The 20,164-nt window shown below is 54.4% G+C and overlaps 1 protein-coding gene across 1 annotated transcript; it reads left to right on the top strand.

The window, feature by feature from the left end:
• The first annotated feature begins 1,483 nt into the window (after nucleotides 1–1,483).
• On the top strand, nucleotides 1,484–19,391 carry HPN (hepsin). Its single transcript, XM_016220946.2, has 13 exons — nucleotides 1,484–1,620; nucleotides 2,170–2,239; nucleotides 7,718–7,819; nucleotides 7,900–7,941; nucleotides 13,645–13,774; nucleotides 13,847–13,969; nucleotides 14,091–14,131; nucleotides 14,448–14,613; nucleotides 14,713–14,903; nucleotides 18,118–18,213; nucleotides 18,403–18,545; nucleotides 18,706–18,870; nucleotides 19,084–19,391. The coding sequence occupies exons 2-13, from the start codon at nucleotides 2,224–2,226 to the stop codon at nucleotides 19,120–19,122; spliced, it is 1,254 nt and encodes a 417-aa protein (XP_016076432.1). The 5' UTR covers nucleotides 1,484–1,620; nucleotides 2,170–2,223; the 3' UTR covers nucleotides 19,123–19,391.
• The last annotated feature ends 773 nt before the right edge of the window (nucleotides 19,392–20,164 follow it).

The following is a 20,164-nucleotide window of genomic DNA, read 5'->3' as shown; positions in this document are numbered from 1 at the left end:
GAGGGTAATCTATAGGATTTACCTGTATCTCCAGGCCTTGAGGCACAGCTGGAAAGTTCAAGTTCCAAGTGCAGTTAAAGCAAGAATAGAATTGTTTCCTCAGACCTCACCTACCTGACTTTAGAAATTAGCAGCCTGACTATAGTGACTCCATTTTATTTTTTTAATATATTTTTATTGATTTCAGAGAGAGGAAAGGAGAGGGAGAGAGAGAGATAGAAACATCAATGATGAGAGAGTCACTGATCGAGCCCACAACCCGGGCATGTGCCCTGACCGGGAATCGAACCCCAATCGCCTGGATCCTAGGTCGACGCTCAACTGCTGAGCCACGCCCGGCTGGGCCATTTTATTGCTTCACTCAGTCCTCGGCAGTGTGGGTCTCTCTGGAGTGGTGGGAGTTGGAGAGAAAGCTGGAGAGGGAAGAACATGAATGGAGAGAAAGGGGGAAAGAGAGAGGGCTGAGCAGCTCCAAGTCCACACCAGTGTGTCCCCTGTGGGAGGCTGTGGCTCTGAGTGGGGTGAGCAGGTGGGTCTGATTGTGGGGACAGCCTAGCTGGGGTGAACAGCTGTGGTCTGTGTTCATGTGGCTGTCCACAGCCAGGTATCTGGTGGTGTCCCTATGTGGCTGTTTATCTGGACCTGGGGTGTGACGTGGATCACTCTTGATCTCTGGCGGGACAGTGTGTATCTGCCTCTGGACACTTCCGGCCACTTGGCTTGGGCCTGAGCACTCTGCTGCCTTTTCCAGGCCAAGCCCCCTCCCCCCCACCTGGGACTCTACTGGCTCCAGAGGTCATTGCTGCAGGCCGCAGAGAGACTGCCAAAGCAAACCAGCCCCACAGAGAGGCTGCCAAAGCAAACCAGCCCCCGTGACTTGTAGGAAAGCAGCTGGGGGGGGGGGGGGAGCAGGGCAAAGCAGACAGGGGCTGGGCTGGGGATTTGGGAAGGGGCAGAGGCTGGGGCAAGAGTTGGGGTGGAGCAGAAATCTGGGGGAAGGGTGTGGGGCAGGGCCTGGAACTGGGGCAGGGACAGGGACTACCTTGTTCAGGAGCTGGACAGGGGTGCTAGAAGGGGCAGGGGTAGACAGCCACGGAGTTAGGCCTGCACTGGGGTAGGGTGGGGGCTGGTCTGGAGGCAGGAGAAGTAGTGGGTTAGTTGGGGCACTCTGACTCCCTCTAATTAATAGCCCCATCCTTTAGTCTTCATAAGCACCCTCAGCCTGCTCTGTCTCCCCAAGCCCCCATCACCGTCCCCGTCCCCAGATCAAACCCATCCCTACTCCCACCTCTCCTCGGACTGGCACACCTGGGCCACCCCTCAGGCTGGGGGGCGGCAGGTGGCTGGGCTCTCTTTGTCCAGCCCCTGTAAATCCTGCCCCACCAGCCAGGTGGCCTCTGGCGCTGCCAATCCCTTTGCCCGCCCCTCCCCACCCCTTTCCCCGCCTCCTGCCCAGCCCCCTCCTCCTCAGGTGAGGCAGCCAGGCCTAGCAGGCCCCACGCTGCTGCCTCTCCTGCTGGCCGCCGCCGCTGCGGGGCCACCATGCTCCTGCCCAGGCCTGGAGACTGACCCTCAACTGGCACCATCTCTCAGCTTCGCCCCCACCTGCCGGACCCCAGGGTAAGGACCAGGGCCCTCAGCTCCAGTCCCCAGGCCAGGGGTCTCCTCGCTCCCATCCAGCCTAACGTGCACCTCCCCACAGAGGGACTCCCAGGGACCCCAAGAGTGGGCTCTCTGACGTTTCTCCAAGGACCTTGGAGAGGCCTCCTCTTCAGATTCAGAGATCGGACCCCAGTCTCCTCCCTCAAATCTAAGAGTCTGGCCCCTCAGCTCCTCCAACCTCACACCATGAAGTCCTGGCCCCCAAAGCCCTCTTCCCAAGGACCCGAGATTTCAGGCCCCCGCTCTGCATAGGAGTTCAGGCCCTCAGTCCTCTCCTCTCGAGGTTCAGACATGGGAGCCCCCAGCCCTGCAAATCAAGGTGTCCCCCTGGCCACTGGTCAGACACTGACCCCATCCTTGAACCCAGCCTAATCTGTGTCCGTGATCACGGTGTGCTCTGGCCAGGGCCCAGGGCCTCCAGCCTGCCTGGATGGGCGCCTGGGACTGGGGGCACTGGAGCTGGGCTGGGCTCCCCCAGGCCCTGCCTCCCCGTTCATCTCCCCACAGGTCCTGGCCCGGCCCAGGAGGTCAGCCGGGGAATCATTAACAAGAGGCCGTGACATGGCGGAGAAGGAGGGTGAGTCCCCCTTTCCCTGAGCCCCGACTGTGGCTCTGCCTGACGCCCCTCCCTCTGTGCTCTCTTCCCAACCCTCCGTCCCCTCGGAGCCCCCTCTCTCTGGCACTCCTCCTGGGCCCATCCCCACCCCCTCTGAAGCCTTCTCCACCTGATTAACTATTAACCAAATTTTCTGTGAGGCTGTGCCACCACCTGCCTACCTGCCACCCTGCGTGACCTTCCTGGTTCCTTGCCTCAGTTTTCCCTCACCTCCCAGCAATTCCTCAGCTGACCCTGGACCTGTCCTCCACTTGGGGCTACGGTGGGGAGACTGGCTGTCACGGTTAAGGACCCAGACTCCGTGGTTGAATCTGTTGGCCTGCATTTGAATGTTTCTGCCACTTTGGGCTGTGTGGTCTTACGCAAGTGACATCATTTTTCTGGGCTTCAGTTTCCCTCTGGGTCACGCATGGGTCCTAGTGCTTCCTACCTACGTGGGGTTGTTGGGAGCAGGGGCGAGGGCGAGGGATTAGCACGTTAGGTGCACGCTGTGAACCAGAGCTCATGGCAGAGGTCAGCAGACTTGGAATCCCAGCGATCCGAGGCCCCCCAAAGCCCAGCCGTTCCTCCTGCCTCCTGGCATTGTGGGCAAAAGAGCAGAAGGAGGACTTTGGACCAGCAGGATGGATGTAGAGGGGAGAGAGAGCAGAGAAACCACTGCAGGATGGCGGGAAGAAGCCACTGCCGAGTGGCTGGCACTCAAGGGCCCTTGGTGGCCCCTAGGCAGGGCCTCCCACAGCCTGGATCCCTCTTAACCTCTTCACACTTGGGAGCCAGTTGGACGGGCCGAGGAAGGAGGCTTTTCCTTCCTGCCCTCCCCAGCTGGGCTGACTCCCCTCTTCCTCCTGGAACCAGGCTAGCTGGGTTCAGTCCTAGGTGGTAGTGCTTTCTAGCTGTGAGGCCCTGAGTAAGCAGTATGCCTAACTCCCTGGCCTCAGTTTCTTCATCTGTAAAGTGGAGATGGTATTCATCAAGCTTCACAGGGTGGCGTGAGGATTTAAATGCAGGAAACGCTGAATGTGTCATCTACGATGATCAGTGTGGGTCGCTGGCTTCCTCGGGTCTCCGCACAGTTAGCCACTCAGACCCCCAACCACTCAGCCGTGGCCCAGAGTGTAGCCAGGCTCCCAGTGGCTCAGGAGAAGGCCCTGCACCCTCACCCAGCAGGTGGACAGTAGAGCCCACACCTGGAGGATTCCTTCCTGGAGCCGACCGAAGGGAGTTACCAGGGTTGGGGCTTAGGGATTAATGAACCAGTGAAGAAAACCAGTGTATGCTGGGAAGGATGGACAGAGGCCGGTCTGGGCACAGAGAGAACTGAGGCAGAGTGGGCTCCAGTGCGACCCCAAGCAGCTCAGGTCTGCTCTTGGAAGGCAGTCTGGCTGGAGAGTGTGGTCAAACCCGGGCAGCCTGGCTGGAGAGTGTGGTCAAACCCGGGCAGCCTGGCTGGAGAGTGTGGTCAAACCCGGGCAGCCTGGCTGGAGAGTGTGGTCAAACCTGGACACAGATGCTAAAAGTGCCTAGTTGCTGGGTGACCTGGGTTAGGTGGCTGCACCTCTCTGGGCCTCTTTTGCTAATCTATAAGCCAGGGTGCTGATAACAACGATAACTTCCTCATGAACAGTTGCCAAGACTTAAGGAACTGCAGGACAGGGTTAGAAGTTGTGTGTGACTTGAGAGCCATTGCTGTTGCAGTGGCTGCTAGGGTTTGCGTTATGCCCAGCTCCAGGGCCTTTGTGCTCCTGGGGACTTAGACTTGAAGGAGGTGACATCTGAGTTTACACTCAGGATAGGGAGGGAGTAGGTAGGGTGTGCCAGGCAGAGGGAAGAGCCTAGCTAAATGTCAGCTAGCGATAGGCTGCTGGGGGTACAGTGGCACCTAGGTAACTCGGGGATCCTGGAGGTGAAGCTGAAATGGAGCTGGGAGGGCGAGGAGCTATGCCAGCTGGACCGAGGCGTGTTCCCGCTGTTTTTTTGTGGTTTTGTTTTGTTTTGTTTTTAACCCGCACCCGAGAATATTTTTCCCGTTGCTTTTCAGAGAGTGGAAGGGAGAGGGAGAGAGAGAGAAACATCAACGTGAGAGACACATTGGTTGCCTCCCAGATGCGCCCTGAGGGCAGGGATAGAACCTGCAACCGAGATACATGCCCTTGGCCGGAATCGAACCCGGGACCCTTCTGTCTGCCTGCTGATGATCTAACCACTGAGCCAAACTGGCCAGGGCTGTACCCACTGTTTTTGATAAGGGGCAGGTGGATGCCTTGGCAGTGCTGGGTCTCTCCACAAGATGGCTCTGGCTGATATTCTTTGTTTCTCTTTTCTAACTTGTATTTATAAGTTCTGTGGTTTTGGTTGCCTTTTGGAAGCTCTCTCAGGTGTCTTAATGACAGATACGGCTGTCTGGGGAGTAGGAGAAATATGTGTTCAACCCTCAAATCTCAGCCATGCTGATACCCTACAGTGGCTGGCACCACAGGGCTGAGGGCCTTAGATTGTGTCCTGTGGAACACTGGGGAGTCATAGAAGGTTCTGGGTAAAGAAAGGGCAGGTTGGATTTGATATTTAGCAAGAGCCCCCAGGCTTCCATGTAGAGGCTAAACCAGAGGGGGATCCTGAGCTGGGGTTAGGGAAGGAGATGGTGGACAGGAGACATTCAGGGGGCCTGCAGGCTGTGGACCTGCCAAGCTCTGAGGGAGGGAGCATCCTGCAGAGGAGGGACAGTCCTGAGGATGAGGGAGACCTGAGGATTTGGGGAGACATGGAGGCCAGTATGGGACCTGGGTGTGTGGAAGGCCTAGAGGGTTCCAAGAGGAGGCATCTAAAAGGCTGCAGACCCCTGATCTGCTGGAGAGTCCTGGCTCAGGACAGAAAAGGGAAACTGAGGCTGTGGAGGTGGGTGAGACAGGCTTGGAAGTGAGGAAGCAAGAGGGGGAGGAGGCCATGGCCCGCTGTGTGAATTCCAGATTTCAGAGAGTAAATAGAAGGTAGGGAGATGGAGAAGGCGCTGTCAGAGGAGTGGAAGGAAAGGTCTCTGGGTGTCCCAGAATTTAAATGAGGGGACTTTCATTCAGGAAGTTGAAGTTGGTTCTGAGGGGGACCTAGACAGGAAGCCATCAGTTGAGTGGAGTTTTAGAGACAAGGAGCTAGAGCTGTCACTTGTGAGGGTTTTGCAGACTAATGGTGGGGGCAGAAGAACGGTCCTGTGAGAAGACAAGGGCAGCGAGGTGCCCCTGGGAAGGCAGAGCAGGGCCTCTGGGAGAAGTCGGGGGACAGCTGGGGAGCTGACTTACTGACCACAAAGGCCCTACCACTCCCGCTCCCGTAGAATCACGAAAGGACTGGCCTCTCACAGAGGGAGGACGCTTCCTGTGCCACAGGCACCTGTTTGGGGGTTGCTCGAAGTCCCCTGAGCCAGAGGGCATGGAAGGCATTTCTTCCTCTCACCCTAAAAGACACGGGTAGCAGTGGCTCTGCCCCAGCAGACATACCGGAGCGTGGCTGGAAACAAAGGCACCAGGAACTCCCACTAGAGCCAGCAAATGCTTGGGTGCAGGGTTGGGAGCTGGCCTGGCCCACTGGGGCCTCTTTGGAGGAAGGGAGTGCTCTTGACAGGAACTGCTGGGTTCTCGAATTCTTAAGACACCCAAACAATAGCCATCCCGGGAAGGTCCTGAACCACTCCCTCTCTGTTCCCCACGCTTGCCTGGCCCTGTGCCTATTGGCTCTACTACCATGACACAGATGAGAGAATGAAACCTCTTGTGGCCCTGGGAGTGCCTTGCAGATGCCAAGGACAGTCAGGCACCTTTTCTCTTTGTTTCTCTGGAAATCCTTAGCAAAGCGGTTGGCTCTTGATCCCCAGGGGCCCTGTTGCACTGGGAATAAATCCACCTTCTCGTTGGGTCACCAGGCCTCCCTAGCTGGCCCAGCTTTGGTACCACTGCCTTCCCCAACTGTGTGCCATTCTGGCCGTGTCAGATAAATCATGCCTATTGCCCTCTGACAGATAAATCCTGCTTATTCTTGCCTCAAGGCCTTTGCCTGTGCTAGTCCCTCCACCCACAGTGCTCTTCCTGGAGGTCTTTGCATGGCTGGCCTCACCCTTCAGGTTTCAGCTCAAAAGTCACTATTAGCGAGGCATTCCCAGAGCATCCCACAGAAGCCACCTACTGTCCCCAACATGCATTATATATCTTCATGGCCTTTGCCACAATCTGGAAATTATGAAGTTCATTTACTGCCTACTTCCTTACTCCTCCCCCTCACCTTACACACATGACAATGTGAGCCCCATGGCCAGCATCTCATCCATCTTGTTTTGGGATGTGTCCCCAGAGCCTAGAATGGTGCCAGGTGCACGGCAGATGCTCAGCGGGACAACGAACGAGTAAGGTTCCATTTTACCAAAGAGAAGACTGAGGCCCAGAGAGGTGAAAGGAGCTGCCAGGACGGCGCTGCTTTAATGATTGAAGGGCATTTACTGAGAACTTGCTACAAGCCGGGGACTACAGCACAGGGAGAGGTAGCATGGCTTAGGGGTTATACATTTGGGCCTCAGCTCCAAATCTGCCCAGGGCTCAGGACCCAGCACTTCCTGGCTGGGTCACTTCAGGCATGTGACTCTTCTCTGAGCCTTAGTTTTCCCTGTATGAAAAATGGGAATCATAACTGAGACACAGACTGAGTAAGTTAATGCATTTAGAGCAGTGCTTGGCACATAATAGGCATCTGATAAGAGTTTGGCTAGTATTATTTAGAAGAACTTTCTTATTTAAAAGTATTCTTTTTAGGGGTGAGTGCTAGGTGGATGCCTATTAAATAGATTAGGAAACTGAGACGCAAAGAGGTGATGTCATCTGCCCAAGGTGTCAGCTAAGAGTGGGGAAGGCCAGTATTTTTAAACGAGGCTGGAAAGTTTCCAAACTTAGGTCCTTAATCTCCAGAGGCAAACTTGACCTTGGAGCTGGGTCCTGTGGGAAAGGTCTGGTTTTGGGGGTACCCAGGGACAGAGGGTCTGGAACAGCAGAGAGAAATGAGGCAGTGAGGAAATGCCAAACAGCAGGGAAGAGAGCTGCCAAGAGGGCAAAGGTCAGGGGTCACAGCCCCCAAGAGGCTCCAAGAACCTCTGGGAAAGTTAGCAGAAGTGAGAGGTCCAGGATGAGGGAGCTACAAAAGCGCAGCATCACTGGGGAAGAGAAATCCCCTAAGTGCTGGGAGTGCAGGCAGGGAAGGTGGCAGCTGTCCCAGCCAACTGGAACCCTCAGGGGGCTGGACACCTGGTCGTCCTCGCTGCAGGGGAGAAGCAACCCTGCCAACTGGGCATGGTAGTCTCAGACGTGCTAAGTTAGCCCTGGGGGCAGAGCAGAGCTGCCTCTGTCCCAAGACCCCACCCTGATGGGGACAGGCCTGGCAGTGGCCCCAGCATGGTGTCTGTTGCAGGTGGCCGGCCTGTGCCATGTTGCTCCGGACCCAAGGTTGCAGCTCTCACTGCGGGGACCCTGCTGTTCCTGACAGGCATCGGGGCAGCATCCTGGGCCATTGGTGAGAGTGGCCCCCTGCACCTCTGCCTTCTCTGCCCCTGGGGCCCCGCCTACCTGCCCTCACCTCTGCCTTCTCTGCAGTGACCATTCTACTCAGGAGTGAGCAGAAGCCACTGTATCCAGGTGAGTAGAGCGGGCTGGGGCCCTCTGGGGAGCCCTGGAGGAAACCTGGGCCTGGTGGGGGCTCCGTGGAAGGGTTTTGAGTGAATGCCCGAGTGCCTGAGGAAAGGCTGGTGCTGGTGTACCGTGCTGAGAACTTGCTCTGGACCAGGGGCTGCTGTAAGCGAGTCACTTGTCTAACCCAGTGTTTTTCAGATGTGTTACGCATTGAAGCATCATGAAATTAAGTTAGTGAGTTGAAAGCCACATTTTAAAAAGTATGAAATAGATTAGACTCGAAAATATTCGAGTGCATCTCTCTCAGTGAGAAAAACTCTTGTTTATCTTTTGTTTTGGTTTTATGAGGGTGGGACTGTTATTCTCTCCATTTTAAAGATGGAGAAACTGAGGCTCAGAGGCATGGCATGGTTTGCCCCAGAAAACAGAAGTTCAGGGCCACATCACGATGGAAAACTGTTTCTTATTGCGGGGTGTAGTCAGAACATCTGATAGGCACTGTATGAAAGCAGTGACCCTTTCTAGCTCCCCTGGGAGATATCTTCTATTTCCCGGGAATAGACGTGGAAATGAGGACCAGAGAGGACACGCAGCTGGTCAATGATGGGACCAGGAATAGCTTTTAGACTTGCCTGATAGAGGGGTGTCTGCAGCAGGCAGGAGAGAAAGACCACACTAATCAATAGCTGCAGAAGCTCCTTGTGGCATGAATGAACAAATCGTCCCAAATGCCAACTCCAAGCTGCCATTTCCTGGTCCAGGACAGCAGGAAGGCAGGGGAATCTGGGCGATGGGATGTCTTCCACTCCCATGAGCCTCAGCTAGTTCCACAAAGGACTCAGCTCACATTAGGAGAAGAAATGAAAATCCAGACAAGGGAAGACAACATCAGAGTTAGTCATTACAGTCAGCACTTGCGGTCACTTACCTGTGCCAGGCACAGGCCTTGGGCTTTGCAGGTATCGATTCATGAAACCCTCACAACAGCCCATTTTAATATGGGGAAAGTGAGACACAGAGAGGCCGATGATGTGCTGCAGGTCACAGAGCTGGTAAGCACTGGGATCTGAACCCAGGCAGCTGGATTCAGCTCTTATACGGAACCACTGCGTGCTGTGATGTCTCAAGAAACAGCCAAGCGAGCTGCCGCAGTGAGGGCTCCCATGCCAGGCCCTGGCTATGGCCTTCACACAATAGCCTTGTGAAGCTGGGGCTCCTGTCATTACCCTCGATTTGCAGATGGGGGAAACTGAGGCCCATTGAAGTGAGCTGACTTGCCCAAGACCACATGTCACATAAGTGGCAGGGCCTTCCCGACACCACAGCCTGTGTTCACCCACCTCTGCAGCTCACACCTAGAGGCAGGTTTCCGGGCTCTGCAGTGTCACTGCCAAGCGGGGGTCCTGCCCAGTCCTCCCTCTCTGAGTCTCGATGTTCTCATCTGTAAGCTGGGGTGAGAATTAGAGGACGAGATGATCCATGCCGGGCTTGGCTCTTAGCCAATTGGTAACTTTGGCTTTTGTGTCTCACCCTTCAGGCTTTAACTTTACTGAGCAAGGCCTTCCGGCACCCCCAGACTCCATGCTCCCCCCAAGCCCATGGCCATCCCCGCTGGCCTCACAATCACAGTGGATTATTTATTTACTCCTGGTGAATTTTAGGAGGGCAGGGGCATTTTTTTTACTGCCCAAGACAGTGTCCTGAACATGGTAGATGCGCAGGAAATCTTTGCTTAACTAATAAGCACAAAGACAAATTGCCGAGATGAACTAACTTGTCTGGGCTTCCCTGGATGGAAGGTAGCCAGGCCACAGTTCTGACCCAGCTCAGGCCAATGCCAGCACCCTTGCCCTTCAGTTGTACTTGGGTTTTTCAAAAAGCATTGGGAAATGACAAAAACAACAACAACAACAAAAAAAACTATATCCCCATCTCATTCTGGGGTTGTCACACTTCCAAATATATCAGACAATTTGGTAAGCAAACCTGGTGACCCAGAACACACTTTGCATTGCTTAAAATAATACAAATAAGAATAAAGAGTTTAAAAGTGAGAAACAGTGGCACAGACTGCGGCTTTACAAATAGGGGGGCACTTTATATTCCCTCCCCCCTCTCCCTTCCCTAAAACACATTCATAAAGTGATCATGCTTTCCTGAAACCTCGTACTTTCTGGAAATCACATTTCTGGAGCTCTTATTTCAAAATAAGAATTCACCCCACCCCAGTTGGCATTTCAAACCCAAATCTTGGTTTTGTAACTCAGGAGGTGGTGGGTACCACCCAACAGAGATGACAGGAACCCCCTGCCCCACCCCAGAGCAGGGCCATGGTTAAAGCAAATCAGCCAGGAAGCTCTTTTTTTTAAAATTATATGTATTGGGGTGACATTGGCTAATAAAATTATATAGCCTTCAAGTGTACATTTCTACATCATCTGTATATTGCATTGTGTGTCCATCACCCAAAGTCAGATCTTCCTGTCACCATATATTTGACCCCTTTTACCCTTTACTACCCCCCACCCCCCTTCCTCTGGTTACCACCATACTGGGGTCTGTGTCTATTAGTTTTTGTTTGTTTTTCTTGTTGGTTCATTTGTTGCTTTCAGTTTTATATCCCACATATGAGTAAAATCATATGGTTCTTACCATTTTCTGTCTGACTTATTTTGCTTGGCATGATATTCTCAAGATCCATCCATGTTGTTACAAATGGCAGTATTTCATCTTTTCTTACCAGCCAGGAAGCTCTTAGTCTGGGCTGTGGGTGAGTGTATTTGGGGACAAGTAAGGGCCTCTGTGACACCCACAGGAGGAGCAGGGCGTATGCAGGTCAGCAGGCCCGGCTCCAAGTCCTCGCTTTGACAGTTTTTAGGCCCCTGGACAAATATATCCTTTCCAAGGCTCGGTTTCTTCATCCGTAAGATGGGCTTGGAAATGGTCTCGACCTCCCAGGAAGGTATGGGATTCGAAGAACTCCCAGATTGACAGACAGCAGGGGGCAGCCCACTGGCATCCCCAGGAGACGCAGTCAGTGTTATTACTGCGCTGTTATTGTTTCACCCTCACCAGGGGAAGTTGCCTAGAGGCTGTGTAGGGCAACATTAAAAGCTTGGGGTTTGGAGTCACTTGGGCCTGAAAACATATCCTCTGCCTCTCACTCACTTGGCGATGTGGGGCAGGTCACCCCACCTCTCTAAACTTCAGCTTTCCCATCTGGAGAATGGGGATGATCTTTGTGGCCTCAGAGGTATGGTGAAGGAGAGCATATAGCGTAGCGCTGGCACACAGTAGGTCCTCAGCGGGACAGGGTTCTCCCTGGAAGTCCTTGTCCAGATCTGCGGAGCTTGGGGAAGGCTGCTTGGCTTGGGCGTGGCCTCAGCAGGTTTTCCCTGAGAGGATGCTCAAGTGACTTCACACAGAATCAGGTTCCCAGAAGGCGCTCTCAGGAGAGAGCCACGCGGAGGCCCAGGAGAAAGGACAGGCTCACAGTTGGCCTTCCCCACACCTCCCTCCCTGCTTTCCCCAGCCCTGTCAATGGCAGCCTTGTCCTTCAAGTGGCTCAGGTCAAACACCTTGGGATTGTCCTTGACCCCACTCCTTCCCTCATCCAAACCCTTTGGGCTCCACCTACAAAATCTGTCCAGAATCGAAACTCTCCTCCCCGGGCCTAGCCTCCGTCCACTCCCTCCTGGACATCACAGAGCCTCTTCCCTTCTCCTGCCCCCTTTCCCGCCCCCACAATCTGTTCCCCACGTGCAGCCCGAGGGAGCCTGTGAACCCCTGAGTGAGGCCAGGGCCTCGGGGCTCAGAGCCTCCCAGCGGCACCTCGCTCCTGGTTAAAGGAAAGCCCTAGGGTGGATCTGGTCTGCCTCCTGCCTCGCCTTCCCCTCGCTCACGCTGCTCCAGCCTCCTTGCTGGTCTCAGCGCCCACCCCCAGCCTGGGCACCTTTGCACTTGCAGCTCCCTTGGCCTAGTTCTCTGTTCCCTCACTTATCTTCACAACTCTCGCTCTCACTTCCTTCAGATCTTCCTTCACTTACCGCTTCTCGGGGAAGCTTTCCTTCCCAGCTATTGGAAATCGCAAGCTCACCGCTCACGCCAGCACCCCGACTCTGTCAGGCTTGATCTGTCTCCCTGACCCCTTCTTTTGTGCCACACGAGCTGTTCTCCTGATTTGTACTTTCATTCTCCATCTCACCCGCGGCCTTTGAAGGCCACGGAGCAGAGGTTCTGTCTGATTTGTTCACTGCCTGAGCTGGAGCGGCGTGCACTGAGTGATGGATGTAAATAAATATGACTGAGGTCTTTACCCGGCTTACGGGTGAACAAGGGTCCTCCGGCCTTGCGTGGGGAGCAGCCTGGGAGGGGCTGAGGGGACATCAGTTTTCAACACCACCAGCTCCAGGCAGGAGGAATCCCTCATGAGCTCTATCCAGCCTTCCTGTATATCTCCATGCTGCCCCTTCTCAGCTTGTGAGGATGTGCTTGGTTGGGTGACTTTTATTGTTGTCTGTTTCCCTCACCCCAGACTTTGGCTTGGTGAGGGCTGTCTTAGTCTTTGGGTACCCAGCATCACCCCTCACAGAACTAAGCATGAAGTATGTGTCCCGTTAACGTTTAGTTGATGTTTGTTGAAAGAATGAGTGAGTGAGTGAATACTACATCCTCTGCTTGAAGAATTATCATGCACTCTAATATATTAAAGGCTCTGACAAGTCCTGTAGAAAAGATAGTTATTCTTTCCTCCTTTTTTAAAATTTAAGATTATAGGATATCTATTTAAATGTTTTGGCAATCTGATGTATTAGTCAAGGGCCCTCAGATGGCATAAGACAAAAGAAAAAAAATAAACTGGCTGAATGAAAAAAGGAACAATTAACTCACTTAACCACCAATCTGAGGATTCGTCAAGCCTGGCTCCATCAAGGGGCTTTAAAACTCTTATCAGAAATCTCTTGGCTTTCCTCCACGTTGGCTTATTTTCCCCTCCTGCGGGCAAAGACGGCCTCAGCAGATCCAGCCTCACACACCGTTCCCTTGGGAGATTGGTTGAAACAGTTTCCCTCTTTCTAAATGTCTCACCAAAGTCCCAGGCTTGCCCGGCTGGTGTGGCTCAGTGGTTGAGCGTCTACCAGGAGATCACTGTTCAATTCCCCGTCAGGGCACATGCCCCGGTTGCGGGCTTGATCCCCAGCAGAGAGCGTGCAGGAGGCAACCGATCAATGACTCTCATCATTGATGTTCTATCTCTCTCCCTCTCCCTTCCTCTCTCTGAAATCAATAAAAACATATTTTTAAAAAAGTCCCAGACTTACAGCACATGAGCATCCAGCTTAGGAATCTCTGTGGAAAGAGGTGGTTCCCTGTTCCCAGCAGGGCCAGCCAAAGTCCCAGGGCCGCTGTTCCTTGGTCTAACTTGAGTCACGTGCCCTTCTGGACACAGTCACGAGTGGGGAGCATGGGGTGCTCACTTAACCACCAATCTGGGGATTCTTCAAGCCTGGCTCCATCAAGGGGCTTTAAAACTGTTATGGGAAATCTCTTGGCTTTCCTCTACGTTGGCTTATTTTTCCCCTCCTGCGGGCAAAGACGGCCTCAGCAGGTCCAGCCTGCCGGGACTCAGGACTAGAATGCGTGGCCAGAGCACAGCCAGGAGGGGCTGGGGCAGGAAGGTGACCATGTGGCCCGTCTGTCTCCCTGCAGTGCAGGTCAGCCCAGCGGACACTCGGCTCACAGTGTTTGATGAGACGGAGGGGACGTGGCGGCTGCTGTGTTCCTCGCGCTCCAATGCCAGGGTGGCGGGGCTCAGCTGTGAGGAGATGGGCTTCCTCAGGTACTGGGGTGCCCCTTGGAGGGGTGGCAGTGGGAGGGGGGGAGGAGCAGGCCTGACCCCTGCCCTGCCCAGGGCACTGGCCCACTCGGAGCTGGATGTGCGGACAGCGGGTGCCAACGGCACGTCAGGCTTCTTCTGCGTGGACGAGGGAAGGCTGCCCTACGCCCGGAGGCTGCTCGAGGTCATCTCCGTGTGGTGAGGAGGGCAGTGGGCAGGTGGGGCACACCCGCGGCCCCACAGCTCCCCACGCTTTTTCATCTTCCTTCTGTCTGAATTGGCCTCTTTTTGTTTCTGTCTCCATCCCTGTCTCTTACAGTGACTGTCCCAGGGGCCGCTTTCTGACTACCATCTGCCAAGGTGAGACCCCGAAACTCAGAACCCTCTTCCTTAGACCAGGGTAGCTCCATGTCCCCTTAGGTCCCCCAGGGATGGGGCTACGTCACCTTCAGATCTCCCCAGGGCAGGGCCTTGTCCCATCAGACACCCCGGAGCAGGGCCACATCCTCTTAGATCCTTCAAGGACAAGGCTTTGTCCTCACAGACTCCCCCAAGGGGAGCCCCTCACCCTCCTCAGAGTGGGGTGTGCTCTCTCAGACCCCCTGGGACAGGGCTGGCCCCCAAGGCTTCCAGGCCCTCCCCCACCCCACTGCCCCTGACTGCCCGCCTCTCACAGACTGTGGCCGCAGGAAGCTGCCCGTAGACCGCATCGTGGGAGGCCAGGACACCAGCCTGGGCAAGTGGCCATGGCAAGTCAGTCTTCAATACGACGGAGCACACCTCTGTGGGGGGTCCCTGCTCTCTGGAGACTGGGTGCTGACAGCCGCCCACTGCTTCCCTGAGTAAGTGACCCCCACGGTGGTAAGGAGGGTAGCCGGGGCGGCGAGGTGGGGAGGCTGTGCCCAGGCAGGCTGCCACCCGCCCCTCCTGTCCCCTGGTAGGCGGAACCGGGTCCTGTCCCGATGGCGTGTGTTTGCCGGTGCTGTGGCCCAGGCCTCACCCCACGGCCTGCAGCTGGGGGTTCAGGCAGTAATCTACCACGGGGGCTACCTCCCCTTCCGAGACCCCGACAGTGAGGAGAACAGTAATGATATCGCTCTGGTCCACCTCTCCAGCCCCTTGCCCCTCACAGGTAAGTCTGGGGGCTGAGCCCTGGCCTAGGGACTCCGGAGGCCAGGTCAGAGGAGGGACCAGGGACTCAGGCGTCCATGGTGATAGGGGAAACGCTCTTGAGGGGCACAAGTGGGTGTCCGTCGAGTAGGATGATCAGTGCAGCCGTTTTGTAAAAGTCTGGCAGTTCCTCAAAAAGTGAAGCATGAAAAAAACCCCAAAAAACGAAGCATGGAGTTGCCATGTGACTGAGGGATTCTGCTGCCGAAAGAAAATACGCGTCCACACGGAGCTTGTGCACACTCAGTCGCCGCGGCACTGTTCACAATAGTCAAAAGGTGGAAATGACCAAGATGTTTATCCTCTGACAAATGGGAAAAATGTGGTCAGTCCATACAATAGAATATTTGGCCACAGAAAGGAATGAAGTACTTTCTGTGATACACAGTGGATGAGCCTTGAAAACATTATGCTAAGAAAGAAGTCAGACCAAAAGGCCTCTGTGATTCCGTTTAGACGGACTGTCCAGAATAGGCACATCTGCAGAGAAAGAAAGCAGATTCGTGCTGGCCAAGGGTGGGGATGGGCTGGGGAGATTAGGGGTGATAGGAAAGGGCACAGGGTTTCTTCTTCTTCTTTTTTTTTAAATATATCTTTATTGATTTCAGAGAGAGGAAAGGAGAGGGAGAGAGAGAGACAGAAACATCAATGATGAGAGAGGCATTGATCGACCGGGAGTCAAACCCTGATCGCCTGGGTCCCAGGTCGACGCTCAACGGCTGAGCCATGCCAGGCCCGGCAAGGTTTCTTCTTTTTAAATATGTTTTTATTGACTCTTTAGAGAGAGAGGGAGAGGGAGAGAGAAACATCAATGATGAGTCATTGATTGGCTGCGTCCTTCACACCCCCTGCTGGGGATTGAACCTGAAACCTGGGCACATGCCCTGGCTAGGGCATTGAACAGGCGACCTCTTGGTGCATGGTCTGACGCACAACCACTGAGCAACACTGGCCAGACAGGACACCGAGTTTCTCTTGGGGTGATGAAAATACCCTAAACTTGATTGTGGTGGTAGATATACCTTCCTGTTGCCCAGCATGCCACTCAACATCTGTGAACCCACCAAAAGCCGTTGACTTGCACACCCTAAGTGGCTGAATTGTGTGGTATATGAATTCTATATCAAAAACAGCTGTTACCCCCAAAATGATCCAATGAAAGGAAAGAAAATATATGAATGAATCCAGCGGTCAGGAGTTATTCCCTCCGCTGGGCATTCGCTTGCTCTCAATGAGGAAGACTTACATGGGTGCCAATGCGGCGGGGGTTGTGCTGGGGCAGGCGATGGGCTTCAACTTCCAGCAAGCCATAGTGCAGTAATAATAGTAAAAACCATGGTGACGATGACGCTAGCCAAGTCATAACAGTGATGCTGACGAGCCTCCAGCAGGCAGCAGTCGGACAGTAAGCATGAAATGACACAATAAAACAATATTAAAGTGGTGAGAGTAACGAATGCCAGCGCCTGCACGGCGCCCTCCGCGTCGGGCACTGTTCTCAGCGTCCTGCGCACACGCTCCCTTAGCTCTCACCGCAGCCTGGGCGGGTAGGTCCTTTTACGATCCTGTTTTCCCCAAGGGGAGAGGTCCCAGCATAGAGAAGGTAAATATGCCTCAAATTCCCGCAGCTGGCAAATGGCAAGGATTGGAGCCCAGGCCTCCTGGCGGGGGGGTCTGCCTGCAACCCCAGGCTGTGCCGCCAGGGAAGCCAGGACCATTTCGTGCTTTGCGTTATACTTATTTTAATGGTTATTTTCTTTTTAATGATTCATGATACTGGATTTACATTTAAGGGAGTGATACATGTTTTTCTTCTTTAAAACGAAACGAAGCCTCCTCTCTAGTGAAAAGGGTGAGGGGTTAGCAACACTGACGTATGGAAGTGTCCGTGAGGCACCGGGGTGGGGTGGGAGCGGCTTGGGTTTGAGACGTGCGGCTGCAGGGGAACAGCTTCAATGCCAGAGGCAGGCACTTGCCAGCTGCGTGATCTGGGCATGTGGCTTTAACCTTTCTGTGCCTCGGTTTCCCTCGTCTGTAAAATGACTTCCTAGGATAATTGAGATGATTAAAAAGGTGAATACGAGCCCCGGCCGGCGTGGCTCAGTTGGTTGAGCGTTGTCCCATGCCTCAAAAGGTCGCCGGTTCGATTGCCTGGGCTGCAGGCTCAGGTGAAGGTAAGTGAAGAGCTTAGAGCGATGCCAGCGCGTAGCAAGTCATTGCTATTGTCGTTGTTTGTTACTATCCCAATTACGTGAGCATTTCCTTTTAGCTAGACACGCTCCTCAACGTTTCACCAATTTCTTGCCGCAAGCTCTGGGGGGAATGACTATTTCCATTTTGCACCTGAGGCTCCGAGGCTTGGGCAGGGGAAGTCACGGGCAGGCGGCAGGCGGCAGGCGCAGGCGGGCTGCTGGGCCGGGACTGCTGCGGGGCTGGGGCACTGCTCCAGGCCTTCACACCACAGAGGCGCCGTTCTCACGGTGGCTGGTGGAGACCTGTGTACTTACCATGATTTTCTGGCAGGTGGATGTCAAGTATCTCAACACAGAGGTGCCTTTTTCTCTTTCTCACAAAGGTACCCTCTGCATGGGGTGTGGCCCCTCGGGCCATGGTTAAGAACACAGGCCGGTGAACTGGGCGGTCTGAGTTCAAATTCTGGCTTTGCTGTTGACTCATTATGAAGCTTTGGACAAGTGGCTTGGCCTTGTTCCCCCCTGTAAAATGGGGTAATAGTCACTCCTACCTCCCTGGGTTGATGGGAGATGAAAGGAACTGACACAGGAAGGTGCCTAATACTAACTGACAGGAAGGTGCGAGCTCTCAGTAACAGCACCTTCGGCAGCTGTTATAAAAGAACAGAGGGCCCGGCCGGGCGTGGCTTAGCAGTTGAGCATCGACCTAGGATCTAGGCGATCAGGGTTCGATTCCCGGTCAGGGCACATGCCCAGGGTGCGGGCTCAATCCCCAGTCAGGTGTGCAGGAGGCAGCCGATCAATGACGACTTTCTCATCATTGATGTCTCTCTCTCTCTCTCTCCCTTCCTCTCTCTGAAATCAATAAAGATATATCTTTTAAAAAAAGAAAAGAACAGAGGGAGGGGTGTGCCAAGGCCACTAGAGGCAGCTGGACAGAGGTTGGTACCAGGTGGGGCTGGACTAGCGTGGTCTCTCTCACAGAATACATCCAGCCCGTGTGCCTCCCAGCTGCCGGCCAGGCCCTGGTGGACGGCAAGATCTGCACGGTGACTGGCTGGGGCAACACGGAGTACTACGGTGAGTCCTGCCTTCTCCTGGGAAGCACCATTAGGGAGACTGACCTGGGCCGGGGAAGGGCAGTCTGGTAGGTTGGGTGCCTCTAGGCCCTGGACCATAGGGACACTGAGGAGCCTGGAGTGGACACCAGGAGGGAAGGGAGGTGTGCATGCTCCCCAGCTCTCGCCAGCCTTGCCCGCACACCCCCAGGCCAACAGGCTGAGGTACTCCAGGAGGCCCGAGTCCCCATCATCAGCAATGATGTCTGCAATCGCCCTGACTTCTACGGGAACCAGATCAAGCCCAAGATGTTCTGTGCTGGTTACCTTGAGGGTGGCACTGATGCCTGCCAGGTGAGGATTGTGGGGGGCATCCCCTGACCCTGCCACTCTAGAGATGGAGCCACAGGGCAGTGGGCAGTCAGGCTCCCTATCTCAGGGCCAGACGACTCTGTGACCAAAGCCCATGGCCATCCAAAAACACCTCCAGCCACGCCTCCCCTTCCTCCACCAGGGCGACAGTGGTGGCCCCTTCGTGTGTGAGGACAGCATCTCTCGGACCCCACGTTGGCGGCTGTGTGGCATCGTGAGCTGGGGCACTGGCTGTGCCCTGGCCCAGAAGCCAGGCGTCTACACCAAAGTCAGTGACTTCCGGGAGTGGATCTTCCAGGCCATAAAGGTGAAAGTTGGGCCCTGATGGAGCCTGAGGGTGTGAAAGTCTGGGATTCTGGGGGAAAGGGAGGCAGGGTTTTCCAGAGACCTTTGCTCAGGCCTGGAAGAGGCACCCTGTGGAACAGATGGATCTCAAAGGGCTTCTGGGTAGAGGAGATTAGTTGTGGGACTTTCAGGGAAGCCTCTCAGACCTCAGAAGCCCCCAACTATCTTTCCTCAGATTCACTCCGAAGCCAGCGGCATGGTGACTCTGCTCTGACCTGATGCTTCTCCTTGCTGCAAACGCCTCCAGGGCCCGAGTTGATCTAGGTGGCCTCAGCCTCACATGGTGGGATCCACCCTGGGCCTGGGAAGGAACTTTTTTCTTCTTGGACTCAGCCCACAAGTCCAAGGATACCCTCTCTCCAGGGTCCTGTCTTCCACAGTGGCAGGCCCACTCAGCCCTGGGACCACCCAAGCCTCACCTTCCTGACCCCCATGTAAATATTGTTCTGCCATCTGGGGACCTCCATCTAGGTATCCCTGATGGTAGGCTGCTCTTTAAATAATAAAGATGGTTTTGATTAACATGGTCTCTGAGTTTGCAAATGTAAGAAGCAATGAGGACATTTTAGGGGAAGGAAATGAGAAATTAGGGCCTGGAACAAATCACGCAGGAACCATGATCCTCTAATTCCCACTGGCTCATGAGAAAAAAATTGGTTCACTTAACTGGAAATGCCCTGAAGCATCTGGCTTCAGGTACTGCTGGATCCAGCTGCTCAAATATTTTTCATCAGAGCTGTGCCTCTTATGACCTCGAAAGCCTGCTTTTCTCTGGAGCAGCTTCACTTTCAAAAAGCCTCCCCTACAAGCAGAGACAGAGTTGTCCCCCATAACTCACCCAAACTCTGGGCTTATATACCATGGACCACTTAGTAGCCCCAGTGGAAAGGGAGTGCTTCTTTCCCAACAGCCATAGCTAAAAAAGCCCCAGGCCTGGCTCTCACTGGACAGATCTGGGTCATATGCTCATCCCTTATCAAATCACTGTACACCTGACACATGAGGTGGGGAGGGCAAGGGTTGGACCTCATGAACTACATGAGTGTGGGGGTTCCCCAAAGAAAAATGGGGTGCTATTTCCAGAAAAAAATGAATGTAGATGCCTAATAAGAAGACATCCACCTTTGGCCAACACAGGAAAAGGCCTTGTAGGATGGAGACAGGAGCACCAGGCCCTGTGAATACAGCCTGAGACCCCACACCTTCCTTCATCCAGGCTGGAGGTTGGGTCCCAGCCTCTGGCACCGTTTTCTAGA

Source organism: Miniopterus natalensis, chromosome 18 (assembly GCF_054644295.1).
Source record: "Miniopterus natalensis isolate mMinNat1 chromosome 18, mMinNat1.hap1, whole genome shotgun sequence".
NCBI lineage: Eukaryota > Metazoa > Chordata > Mammalia > Chiroptera > Miniopteridae > Miniopterus > Miniopterus natalensis.
The sequence above is the reverse complement of the archived record's forward strand: the minus strand, read 5'-3'. Positions and strand labels throughout refer to the sequence as shown.

Coding starts and splice junctions, on each gene's coding strand:
- HPN (XM_016220946.2), top strand. Junction 13,775..13,846: donor GAGGAGATGGGCTTCCTCAG/GTACTGGGGTGC, acceptor TGCCCTGCCCAG/GGCACTGGCCCACTCGGAGC. Junction 14,132..14,447: donor TCTGACTACCATCTGCCAAG/GTGAGACCCCGA, acceptor CGCCTCTCACAG/ACTGTGGCCGCAGGAAGCTG.